The sequence below is a fragment of the Chelonoidis abingdonii genome, chromosome 21 (genome assembly GCF_003597395.2).
Source record: "Chelonoidis abingdonii isolate Lonesome George chromosome 21, CheloAbing_2.0, whole genome shotgun sequence".
Lineage (NCBI taxonomy): Eukaryota > Metazoa > Chordata > Testudines > Testudinidae > Chelonoidis > Chelonoidis abingdonii.
In genome coordinates, this window is record NC_133789.1 from 15,426,662 (window position 1) to 15,439,863 (window position 13,202).

The 13,202-nt window shown below is 51.4% G+C and overlaps 1 protein-coding gene across 1 annotated transcript in view; it reads right to left on the reverse strand.

The window, feature by feature from the left end:
• Positions 1-651: 651 nt before the first annotated feature.
• CD79B (CD79b molecule) overlaps positions 652-13,202 on the reverse strand; it is a 24,505-nt gene continuing 11,954 nt past the window's right edge. The window contains exons 3-6 of the mRNA XM_032768357.2: positions 12,219-12,530; positions 4,136-4,254; positions 2,527-2,568; positions 652-1,493 (exon numbers count right to left, since the gene is read on the reverse strand). Of these exons, the coding sequence (XP_032624248.1) occupies positions 1,395-1,493; positions 2,527-2,568; positions 4,136-4,254; positions 12,219-12,530 (572 nt within the window). The 3' untranslated portion in view covers positions 652-1,394. The remainder of the gene's footprint in view (positions 1,494-2,526; positions 2,569-4,135; positions 4,255-12,218; positions 12,531-13,202) is intronic.

The window sequence follows — 13,202 nt, forward strand, 5'->3', positions numbered from 1 at the left end:
ACAGAAGAAGCTGCAAACAGGCCCAGCACCCCCTTCCCAGCCAGCCCCTCCAAAATCACTGGCATGGCATGTGCATCCTTACTGGTGCAGTGTGGGGAACATCTGTTCTAATGCGTCTCATGAGAGCTCAGTGCCCACGACTGTATTTGGGTTCCTGCCTATACAGCCCCACCAGCCTGCACTGCACTGAACAGACACGCCCCTGCTGCAAGAGCCACACAGACCATACAAGCAGACCTAAAGGGCCTGGTGAGGTGAGCGAGATGCAAGATTTTGCTGGTCTCATTCCACCCAGTCAGATTTCTCCTCTTGCAAAGGAAGGTCCGTGCAGCAGAAACTGTGGCCTAAAGTGCTGCTTAGAGCAGGAAATTAGTGAATTTTAATAATAAGCCTGCTTAATATCAATTAGCACTGAAGGCATGTTCCATGCTCTGGTCCATGGAAAACCCCTTCTGGTGAGTGTGTTGATGTGAAATGATCTTTGGTATTCCTTAGTACAGAACCTGCCTGAGCTCCCAGCATCATGATAACAGCCCACACGCCTGGACGAGTTACTCAATGAGAGAGTCCCTAGACTGTGCATCTCAGCCACGTGTTGTGCAGTAAGGAGCCAGTCTGACTCTGGCCGGTGGTAACAGGAGGAGCAGGACACTGATTTACTGTGTTTATTAAAACTTTAAAAAGCAGTTGGAGATTTTGATCCCACAATTTCCACACTTTGCTGGGACGCCCTAATTCACACCTGGTAGAACTTCATTCCCATTATGTAGCATCTTGCTACAAGGAGTCATAATAACTTCACATGCAGCGGAAGGTTCGGTTCAACATGAGTAAAGTGATCACATTCCAGCCCTCTGTGAATGTGTCGTCTCTGCAAACCTGTCTGTCCTTCCTAGGCCCAGGGCCTCAGAGACTAAAGTGATCTGCTGCTACCGGGTTCTTTTAGCTGCCTAACTCAGGCTGAGGTTAACTCACTGTTTGCTGCCAGATGGTGGCAGCTTGCTACTCATTTCTGTACATGCACCTAGGGGCTTGTGTGTTGAGATAATAACAGCAACTTCCAGGCTAAAATCTTCTTGGCCAGCTCCCATCCAGATCTGGATACAGACTCAGAAAAGCAAGCACTGAATATACAACACCAAAAACTCAAGCAAGCTCTACTAACGGTTACAGGAGGCAGCTGCGCGCAGCAGGGAGGTGGGAGCTACTGGCAACGTCCCGCCATCTTGTTACAGTTTGTGGTATTGCCCTGCCACACAAGTCTGTAACAGCCGCACCCCATGGCAGGAAGCCAGGAATCCCAATTCCTCCAGCATCAGTGGGTAGCTCGCAGGCACAGCGGGTGCAAGAAACTGTTCCCCTAACGTAGGCAAGTCGCCCGGGTGTAGAGCCCCTCACTCCTGACCCGGATGCTCCCCAATTGTCCACTTGGCTTTTATATCCCGCAGAGGTGCAATGTCTTCATAGGTGGCAGTTTGTTCAATCTCTAAACCCTGTGCAAAGAAGAGGGAGACTGAGGATGAATGTTCTCAGGGACCCGGTTCGGCCCTGAGATACGCCCAGGTGCCTCCCTTGGCTCACCCATTGCTGCACAAGCCGAGCTTAGGGCGGAACTGGGAATTCAGTGTGATGTTAGCTGGCAGAAGAGCTTTACCAAAGCTGACTTCTTGCCTCCAGCCCCAGCCCTCCCTCCCTCCCATCTCCAAGGCTGGCCTGGCCATGCCATCTTCAGGCTCATTTCGAGGGATATAATGGATTGGTGCCTTTTTTGCTTCTTCGTGATTTACAGAGAACCTGACAGGTTTTATTTGTTTCCCTCTGCTTATTTTAGACAGAAATTCAGGCCTTGTCTACTCTGGCGGACTCTGTGGATGACCGGAGAACTAGTGGCACTATGACGTCCCAAAAGTCTGAGAGGGGAAAGGATTTCGAGGCAGGCTGTTTGAAACGCTCAGGTTTGCATGGTTTGTTAGTATTTATTTAACTCCAGTACTTAGGTGCGGGAAGTAGGGCTGCGTGGGATGATGCAGCACACCCACGTTTTGTGCCAGCCCCAGGGTCCCGCCCGGGGATAGCACCAGCTGCTGGCCCTGCATGCAGGGTCCTGGCTGCCAGCCCAGGGTCCCACTCAGCCACTGGCTCCATGCCCGGGGCTCCACGCCCACCCATAGCTGTGACCCCAGCCTCCGCCGCTTTACCCCTGTCCATGTCCCTCCTCTCCCAGAGCCACAGCCTTGCTCCTGGTCCCAGCTCTAGGGGATGCTGGGGGGTGCAGACAAGGCGGGGTAAGCAGAGATGCAGCTCAGCACCCTCACTTCAAAAACGATTCCAGCGTCACTTCTCCAATACGCAACACACACTTGGGAGAAAGGACGTCAGTCTTAAAGATCCACTTCTCCTCCCCTTCAGCTCGCAGTGTACATCTGAAACCCGCAACAAATGCCGCCGGGCCCAGCTCACTGCTTCAAAAATATTCCTATTATATTAACTATTATTAACCTAATTAACATGATATTTTTAACTTACCTCATAGGTGTGGTCCTCATCAGAGCTGGCCTTGCCGTCGCCCTAGTGGGAAGGGAGAAGAACAGGGAAATGTAGTGATATTCCTTACCTCAGTGTTCTGCTATTTCTGGGCTCTTCCATGGGTTGCTACCAGAATGTCTGTGTCATTAAATGTTTCCCCCCAAAGTATCCCAAGTGGGTGTAAAACCAGGGTGTTGCCAAGCACTGCATGACGGGGCAGCTGTGCCCTCGGGGGAGTGGGGCCATCCAAGAACAGACCCACTCAGCATGGTGTGTGTGAATGGCCTGGGCATGTCTCCTGTTGCGATGTCCTGGGTTTACGCTGAGTCCTTGGTGTAAACCAACCCAGGTTAAGCCATGCGATGCACTCAGCACAACCCAGATGCCAGGGATAACAGTGAGCTGTCTGGGTGCCAGGGGCCTGCTTCCGCCCGAGCCATGCCAGCCCCACCCCAGATCTAAGCCTGAGGTGTGCACTGTCAGTGCCCAGACTCCTGATGACAGTTTCCCTTGGAGGAGCCAGGAGACATAACTGAACCACTGTCAGAGGCGACATATGGAGGGCATGCAGGGTCATGCGTCCCCTAGATTTGCTCACATGGGCTGAGCATGCTCAGTAACACTGCTGAAGCTGGCTGCCCTCACTCTGCCCCCCTCATCTCTGCCCTATCCCCACTAACCTACTAGACCCAAAGCTTCCCAGGGGAATTCCAGATGCTTCCAGGGCTCCCCGGGGCTAAATGCTTTATTCCTCCAAACAAAGGAAGTCAGATGTTCCTCCCTGAGGCCTGGTCTACACTTACAACTCAGATCAACATAGCTGCAGTACTCAGGGGTGTGAAAAATCCACAGCCCCTGAGTGCTGCAGTGGTGCCAAACTAACCCCCAGTGTAGCCGCAGTGAGGTCAATGGCAGACTGCTTCCATCACACTAGCAACCGTCGCCCAGGGAGGTAGAGTTCCTGCCATGACGGAAAAACCACTTCTGTCGCCGTGGTGTGCGTCTACACTACAGGCTTCCCGCGGCATAGCTGGGAGCTGTAGTTCCTGTAGTGTAGACGACCCTGGCCTATACCTTTCGACAGCCATGAGGGGTCGCCAGGCTGAGGCAGTGCAACCCCTTGCTGTTCCTCCAGGCCTCTGCCAGCTGTTGGTGGGGGCCCAGACGGCAAAATCCCATATAACTCGCCCCTAACTGCGAAGCAGTGGGTGGAAGGGACTAGCTATCCTCCATCTTTTGCATTGCGTCTGGGACCTAGCCCAGGTACCTCAGTTCTCAGAGGAGGCTGTCAGGAAGAGCCCATTGGCTGAATAGACACAATGGAAATGGAGCCTCTTGTGACACAGCTCTATATCCCCCCAGCGAAGCGATACACCTGCCCTGGTTCCAGGGCCATTAGCCCTCTGCTCCCTAGAAAATATAGGAGACTTCTCCCCATCCTCAGCACGGCTCAGAGCGATGGCTGGGAGCCTGGGATGATGGTGACCAGACAGGCCTAGAAATATGGTCCCCCAACACGTCATGCTGAGACATTCCAAGATGCCTCACACTATGGATGGTCAATGCACATCCTTGAATGGTATTTCAGTAGGAGGCACCCAATACTCACTTTCTCCAGGAGCAGGAGCATGGGGACGCTCACGAAGATGACCAGGAGAATGGACTGGATCATGATGATGACGTCTTTCACACTGTTCCGTCTCTGGACCTGCTCAATGGTGCTGAAACCTACAAATGAGGCAACGGCAGGAAGGGTGCCTTGAACCCTTTGCAGTGTCTCTCCCAGTCGGGAGGAGCAGAAGCTGGCTGGAGTTTTGTTACAGAACAGCTGTAAGGGCCTAGGAGCAGGAAGCGTGAAAGGGACGCCTCACCCTTGACTCCAGCTCCAGAGCGCACCCCAGGGTTCTGCATGGAGTAGTGAGTGAATGGGTGAAAAGAAAAATTGATAAAGGAAATTCTTTTAAGAAAGAAAGAAAGATGCCTGCTTTGCTTTCACAACAGCCCCCTTTGCACCCAGTGAGCATCACAGACTTGCTTTTCTGATGGAGAAAAACTTCTCAGTTGATTCAAGAGCTTCCCTGACCTGCTGTTTGCTGTGACCTCCCATCGGCACCTCTTCTCTCCACCTCTCTATACTTCTGATAGCCTCTCCTACCTTAGGAGTAGTGATTCATCCCCTTTTCCATATTTGCCCCATCCATCTAGCCTGGGCCACTAACCTGCAATGTCACCTGCTATTGTGATTTTCTCACTAGTCTCATGATATTTGGTGCTAAATCCCAGCTCTGGAAGTCAGGTGAATACACAAGAGTGTCAGCTTTTGGGGGTTTTATGTTTGCTTGGTTTGTTTTTAAAAGTAAGTACATGCCCTCCCGGGCATGGATAAAAGCTTGAAGACACGAACCCTAAAGGATCCAGACCCAGCAGGGAAATAAAGAGAACCCCAGTTTAAAATCTCATGATTTTAAGTCCATCTTGTGATCTGTGGGCATGGCAGATGATCTGTGAGTGCTGAGGGATGGCCAGCTCCATGGGCCCTGTTCTGGGGATGGGGAACATCTCCCTGAAATGCTGCCCAGACAGCAAAGCAAGTAGCCTCCCCATGCCATATAGAGCTGGGCTTGCAACTGGAAGGACCTTGTCAGCACCACCTCATGGGCACCCAGGTCACAGGTCATTCAGGGCAGCAAACAGGCCATTCTGAACGTGACATGCTCAGAAGGTGACTAGTGCAAGGTGTCCAAATGACTTTTCCTGGCCTTCCAGGTGAGCCTGGTGATATCTGCACCAGAGACTTGGCACCGACCCAAAGCAGGCGCTGTCCCCTCGACATAGTGCCTTGGGCATGCTACTCCCATGTGTGTGTGATGGAGCCCAGAGCAGCACCACAAAGATATACAACCCAGTGTGAGGGACTGGAGGCAGTCCCAGAGCCATTGGCCAGGAGAGCTAGGGCTTCCACTCCATGCAGCCGATGAAGTGGGCCTGTAGCCCACGAAAGCTTATGTTCAAATAAATTTGCTAGTCTCTAAGGTGCCACAAATACTCCTGTTCTTTCTGTTATCATGGTAAATGTAACTGTGAACAGGGAATCAGCATTGAGCAGGTGTGTTTCCATCAGAGTTCTGCAGGACTTGGTTCTTGGCCCTACACTAATTACCGCGACATTATTAATGACCTGGAAGAAAACACAAAGTCATCGCTGATCATGTTTGAGATGACACGGGAAGTGCTAAGTAATGAAGGGATCAGGGCACTGATTCAGGGCAGTCTGGATCACTTGGTAAGCTGGGCACATGCAAACCAGGTGCGTTTTAATACAGCTAAATGTAAATGGGCACATCTAAGAACAAAGAATGCCAGCCACACTTACAGGATGGGGGAGGGGGCCAGAGCTGTAACTAGGTATTTTTGCGCCTGAGGCAAGAATATAAAATTGCGCTCCCCCGGGGCCGGCTCTTCGGTGGCAAGTCCCTCAGTCCCTCTCGGAGGGAAGGGCCTGCTGCCAAATTGCCGCTGAAGAATGAATGAAACGGCGGCTGTAGAGCCTGTGATTTTGGGAGGTCTAACTCATGATTTTTGACTGCTTGGGCTGGTAATGTTGCTTCCAAGATGGTCTTTGGTTCCAGGCCAGTTCCAATCCAGAGAGGGGCTCACAGGTTAGGAGAGGAGGGAGGTGCTGGATATCAGCAGTGGCCACAAGGGATCAGCATGTGTCCTGAGAATGCTGGGAGTTCAGGTCTGCATGGCAGGATCAGGGTGGCAGGTTTGGAGAATTGTTGGTGGGCCACAGAACTCGCCCCTGCCCAAACTCCAGCCCAGGCTCTGGGAGGGAGTTTGGGTGAGGGAGGAGGTCTGGGGTGCAGGCCCTCGGCTGGGGCAGGGGATTGGGGTGCAGGCTCTGGGAGAGAGTTTGGGGATGGGAGGGCTCCAGAGGGAGGGGGTGCAGGTGTGAGGGCTGTGGGTTATGACTGCATATGAGGGGTTTGGAATGGGGGGGGCGTTCAGGGTGACAGTAGGGGTGAGGGCTCTGTCTGGGGCTGGGAATGGGAGGTTGGGGTGTGGGAGGGGCTCAGGGTGAGGGTAGCGGTGTAAGGGGTGAGGGCTCTGGATGGGACTGAAAAAAGGTGTTTGGGGTGGTGGAGGGGCTCAGGGCTCGGGCAGAGGGTTGAGGGTGCAGTGGGGGGTTGAAAGCTCTGACTGGGGTGTGGGCTCTGAGGTGGGGCAGGGCTGGGGATGAGTTTGGGGTGCAGGCAGGCTGCTCCAGGACAGAGGCCAGACAGGAGGACTCCCCCCAGCCCTTTCCCTGCTGGCAGCAGCAAGCTCTGGGGGAAGAGCCCCCCTTTCCTGCCCCCCCCCAGCAGCACACTCGCCCCCACCACTGTGCTCCTAGGGCCCCTCTCAGGTCCAGAAATCTCCCTCACCTCCCTGTGGTGGGTGCTGGGGATGCTGCGTGCGCCTCCTCCCCTGCTGTTGCCCCTGGCTGTAGCCTCACTGGGGGTGGAGGATGGGGCTGCCTCCTTGCCCAATATAGGGCAGGAGTGGTGACTATGGGCGGGGGGCGGCTGTGCTGCTGGAGGGTCCCACTGGAAAATGAAAGGGTCTGAGGGGGAAGGGCAGGCTTGGAGTCAGTCTGCCCTGGCTGTGGGGGCGGGGGGGGCACTAGGACCCAATGGCAGCAGTTGCTGAAGGGAGGCAGCATGGAGCTGCAGGGGAGAGACAGGGATGGGGAAGGCGGAGGAGGGAGGAGCAAGTTGGGGCTGGGGGACATTCGGGGGGGGCGGGGGGGAGATCACCCAGGTTATAAATAACTCCGTGCCAGCGGCTTTTTTTCCATCTCTGGCACTTTGTGGTCTCGAGGCAAGGGTCTCACTCTCCTCGCCCTTGCTATGGCACTGGAGAGGGCTACCCAGGGAGGCAGGGACTCTGGAAAAGGTTTGTGGGTCACAGTTAATCAGCTAAACATGAACTCCCAGTGTGACACCTTGGCCAAAAGAGCTAATGTGATCCTGGGATGTATAAACCAGGTAATTCTGAGTAGCAGAAGAGAGGTTATTTTACCTCCATATTTGGCACTGGTGCAACCACTCCTGGAATACCGTGTCCAGTTCTGGTGTTCACAGTTCCAGAAAGATGATGATACATTGGAGAGGGTTGAGAGAGGAGCCAGGAGAATGATTAAAGGTTTTGAAAACCTGCCTTGTAGCAATAGACTCCAGAAGCCCAATCTATGTAGCTTAACAAAGAGAAGGTTCAGGGGTGACTTGATCACAGTCTGTAAGTACCTATGTGGGGAACAAATGCTTGGTAATAGTCAATCTAGCAAAGAAAAGTCTAACATGATCCAATGGGTGGAAGTTGAAGCTAGATAGATTCAGCCTGGAAATAAGGTACACATATTTAACATTAACCATTGGAACAGCCTACCAAGGGTCATGGTCATGGTCATCACTGGCAGCTTTTAAATCAGGATTGGATGTTTTTCTACAAGATGTGCTCTAGGAGTTATTTTGGGCAGTGCTCTGTTATGTGGGAGGTCAGACTGGATGATCACAGTGGTTCCTTTTGGCCTGGGGGAATCTATTCATTTATTTATTACCTGTATTGTGGGAGTGCCTAGCTGGTTGGTGCGAATGGCAAGAGCTGATCCCAGTTTTCTGTGATAAAAATATGGCAATCAAGTTAAAAGGTGTATAAACCTTGTAATTCAACCCATCTTAATGTACAGGACAGAGACTTTGGCCACCTACGGGGAAGGCGATCAGTGTGTTCTCTACCATGGGAATGAAGATGTTGAGATGGTTAAATGGATGGACATGCTATAATAGGAAATGGAATGAGGTTGTGAGGGGCATAATGCGGATTGCCCCAATTGAGGACAGGTTGATGGAGGCTAGGGTATGTTGGTGTGGTTGTGTCCAGTGGAGATCTGGGAGTGCTATTGGTAGGATGACCCTTTCAGTGATTGTGGGTGGAAGACAAGCAAGGAGGAGGCCAAAGAATAGGTATGTGGAGCAGATATTGTAGAACTGATAAATGAAATTGTTTTTAATTGTTCACTTTATTAATATAACTTCTGTTCACCATTCACTACACTTGCCTACATTGTAACTTCTGTTCACTGTTTGCCATATTGTAATTCAAACCCCATTTTAAAATGCTCACTCCATATTGTAAAAGCTTCCTCCAACCTTCATTTTTGCAAACCCTGCTGTAATCTTATTAGTTTAGTTTAGATGTGTGACTGAGGTATGTATGGATGATGGAATCAACCTCCAGCCCCAGCCTGTCCTGATGAAATAGAGTTCAAACCCCACTGGCTGAAGATGCAGACAAGAGCCCTAAGAAAGTAAGGGCTAGTCTACACTAGGGAGGGGGATCAATCTAAGATACGCAACTTCAGCTACGTGAATAGCGTAGCTGAAGTCGAAGTATCTCAGATCGATTTACCTCTCGTCTTCACGGCGTGGGATCGATGTCCGCGGCTCCCCCTGTCAACTCCGCTACTGCCGCTCACCCTGGTGGAGTTCCGGAGTCAACGGGAGCGCGTTCGGGGATCGATATATCGCGTCTAGATGAGACGCGATATATTGATCCCTGAGAAATTGATCACTACCCGCCGATATGGCAGGTAGTCTAGACGTACCCTAAGAAGAGTCCACCCTAAAAAGAAAAGGTGCAATAGAAGGAATATCAAAGCCAGGTCCGAGGCTGAAAGTCACGCCTGCAATTGACGGGTGATCAATCACCAAACCTAGAGGCAGCATGACACAGCAAGAGCTATAGACTCTGGATTCAGACTAAAGCCTACAAAAAGGATGGGTGAGATGGGAGACTTTGGAGGGTAACATTCTGCTGCCAACATGGAAGGGCATCGGTGCAGGCCCAGCAGAGACCCAGCTTGTCCTTGTGTCCGGCTTTCCTAGCCGCCACAAGCTACGAACCCAAGCTGCAAAATCAAGCCATGAACTCAAGCTGGTAACTATGCAGCAGCTGCAGAACATCTGATGGATGTGTGTGTGTGTGAATGTGTGTGTGTGTAGGTATTAGGTATAATATGTGTGTATAAGGATTAAAATATTAGTTATTGGTCATAAATCAAATTGTGTTATCATAGTAAATGTGGCATCTTTGTCTTGCCCCCTGAAAAGAGGCTGTGTAGTTTTGTCTGCACAACAATATCTGCAGATGTTAGAGACACCAATTTGCACAACAGCCAGTCGTACAGTCACGAGTTTTGGAAGAAGGCTATACAAGTCCCTAACCCCAAATAGGGAAGTGGCAAAAAAGAGGAAGAAGATTGTGGTAGCACCTAGGAGCTCCCGTCATGGATCAGGACCCCATTGTGCCAGGCACTGAACAAACGCAGAACAGAGGGATGATCCCTGCCCTAAAAAGCTTACAGTATAGGGGATATACCAGCAATGGCACTTGCTCCATTGAACTGCAGGGATGACTGGCACCTTCGTTCTCCAGGGTAAGCAGCCTGTTCTCAGTTAGACACCTGGTTCTCCAGGCTGAATGTCCTCAGGTTGGTAGGTGTAAGTTAAACATGTAGTGTGAGTATTCACACCCGTAATGCGAGTTCTCTGAGCTTCTTGTATTTTACAGTGTGAAAAGAGGCTTTTTTACACAACTTTCTGGAATGATAATATTCTTATCATTTCCTGGGTATTCTGGGACTGCGCTCACAGGCCTCATTCCTGTTTGGCCCCATTGTGCAGAGTGCAGTACAGAAATAGAGGCAGACACAGTCCTTGCCCCGAACAGCTGAGTGTCTCAGCAATGGTTTGCTCATTTGTTCCTGTGTTTCATAGCTTCCAGCTCACAGATTCATAGAGTCACATGCATCCATAGATTTTAAGGCCAGGAAAGGCCATAAGATCTGCTAGTCTGCCCTCCTGCGTAATACAAGCCAGACAAACTCTCCCATGGATTCCTGCATCTAGCCCAATGGCTTGTGGTTGAACTAGAGCATATTCTGAAGGGGAGAGAAATGGGAGCTGAAATAAGTCAGAAACTATGCGAAGAACCTTGGGGCTCAATTGCCACAATGGGAATGGCTGAAGGCCCAAATGGTCCCTTTTATTAATCTGGATTGGGAAGATCCAAATGTCTTACTGAAATTCAAACCCACCCTGACATACCCGGCGTCAGAAGACAGGGATCCTTTGCTGTTGGGATCTGTGCCCCAGCCCCTTCTTGCTGTGTGGCTGCTAATGTGTTGAGGGGGTTCTGTATTGCCGTGTCAATGGGTCAGACTGGGATTTTCAAAGCATCGTCATTAAGGCTAAGATTTTGTCATGGCTATTTTTAGTAAAAAAGCTTGTGACCTGTTCATGACTTTTACCTTAAACATCCATGACAAAATGGAGCGCTTAGCTGTGGGGTCTCCACACTGCATGAAGCAGCTAGGCAGCTGCGGAGACAATGGCGTTGGCACCCTTTTTATAGTGGGGGTGCTGAAAGCCAACAAAACTATCCCCAAACTTTTTATCTGCCAGAGCTGAGGCCAGGAGCAGAGCCATGTCTCCAGGAGGGGAGGGGGACATGGAGAGGGATAAGGGGGCCGAGGCTGGGGGCAGGTGCGGGGCCAGTAGCAGAGCCCTGTGTGTGGGACTGGCAGCTGGAACCCTGCATGTGTGGCTGGGAGCAGGGCCAGTAGCTGGGACACCATGTGCACAGCCGGCAGCCGGGACCCTGCATAAAATCTGGGGGTGCTGCAGCACCGCCCATACTCCTACTTCCCGCACATATGTGCGGGGGCCACTTGGAGCTCCAGGGTCCCCTCTGCCACCTGCAGCTGTCAGGAGCTGCGGGAGTACCCCACAGCTCCCAGCCACCATGGGCTGACGTCACGGAAGTCACCGGAAGTCACAGATTCCCTGTGACTTCGTTGACCTCTATGAAAAAATCAGCCTTAATCATAAGGGATCCCATTGGAGTGGGAGCTAGATGCCAACATCCCTTTGGTGCCTTTGAAAATCCCATCCAAAGGTTTAAAGTAGAAAACTTGAAAAAATCCATATGAGATAGATAGATAGATAGATAGATAGATAGATGTGTATGGGGACAGAGGGACAGATAGATAGATGGGTGTGTATGGGGACAGATAGATTAGATGGGTGTGTGTGAGGACAGGTGGACAGATAGACAGGTATGTATGGGGATAGATAGATGGGTGTGGGGGGGGACAGATGGACAGATGTGTGTGTGGGGACAGATGGGCGTGTGGGGGGACAGATGGACAGATGGGTGTGCGTGGGGACAGATGGACAGATGGGAGTATATGGGGACAGATGGGTGTGGGGGGGACAGATGGACAGATGGGTGTGTGTGGGGACAGATGGACAGATGGGAGTGTATGGGGACAGATGGGTGAGGGGGACAGATGGACAGATGGGTGTGTGTGGGCACAGATGGGTGTGGGGGGGGACAGATGGGTGTGTGGGGGACAGATGGACAGATGAGTGTGCGTGGGGACAGACGGGTGTGGGGGGGGACAGATGGACAGATGGGTGTGTGGGGGGACAGATGGACAGATGGGTGTGTGTGGGCACAGATGGGTTTGTATGGGGACAGATGGACAGATTTGTGTGGAGGGGGACAGAGGGGTGTGTATAGGGATAGATGGACAGATAGATAGATGGGTGTCTCTGGGGTTAGACAGAGACAATGACAGCACATCTCACCTATTACTCTCAGTTCACTCCCACACGTGCGTATCCGTCCCAGATCATGAGCCAGGCTCTTATTTTCACACAAGTAAATGCCGTTGTCTTCAGGCTGAATTTTGCTGAAGATGATCATTACAAATGACACATTCCTCTCCTCATACACCCTCGGGCCATTCACATCTATCACCTGGGGGGTTTTGTCCTGTCCAGTCATTTTGTACCACTGCACGTCATCTGAGTTGCGGGAGTGGCAGATGAAGTGAACTTGGGTGTTCTTCTTGGCAGCGATGTAACGAGGGTGCTGCCGGAAGTTTGAACAGCACATATCTGAGGAGGAGACAAAACCAGGCCAGGAAGGTAAATTGATAACAGTGCATCTTATTAGCTCCTCCAGTTCTTCCCTGTGATGCCTGTGGGCTAATAGGGATCATCCCAGGGCTACTAATGCAGCATGCGTCCTGGCAAATGACTGGCAAACGCTCACCGAATGCAGAAACGTAGGTTGACATAAATTGCAATAAGAAGGATTACAATGCTGTGCATGTGCAAACTGCAGCTTTGCTTCTGTGTGCACCAAGCGCAGCCCCAGCTTCTGGGTGAGCATCAGGCACGGGGCATGTGCCAAAGCTTGTCAGCGCTCATGGAAGTTAGGGCCTTAAACGCTACGCAAGTCAAGATGTGCACAAGGTTCTCACAAGACCACGATGTCACTGCCCCACACCACACATACTGCTGCTATTACACTGCACAGAACCATTACAAAGTTTCAGTGGAAACATTTTTGACCAGTTTTACTTTTAATTATTTAAAGTTTGCACAGCCATTACATTTCTATGAAGTGACGAAGAAATATATTGTGGCAAATTGCCGGTACTGTTCTCTGGGTCTCGCGCTTTCTCTTCTCTGGGGTAGGTTCAGGGCGATATTGCTTGCCTCTGAACCAGTTCTTAATCACTCCCCTAGTGTCCTTGGAGGAGGGGAGTGGAGAGGGAGGGACCT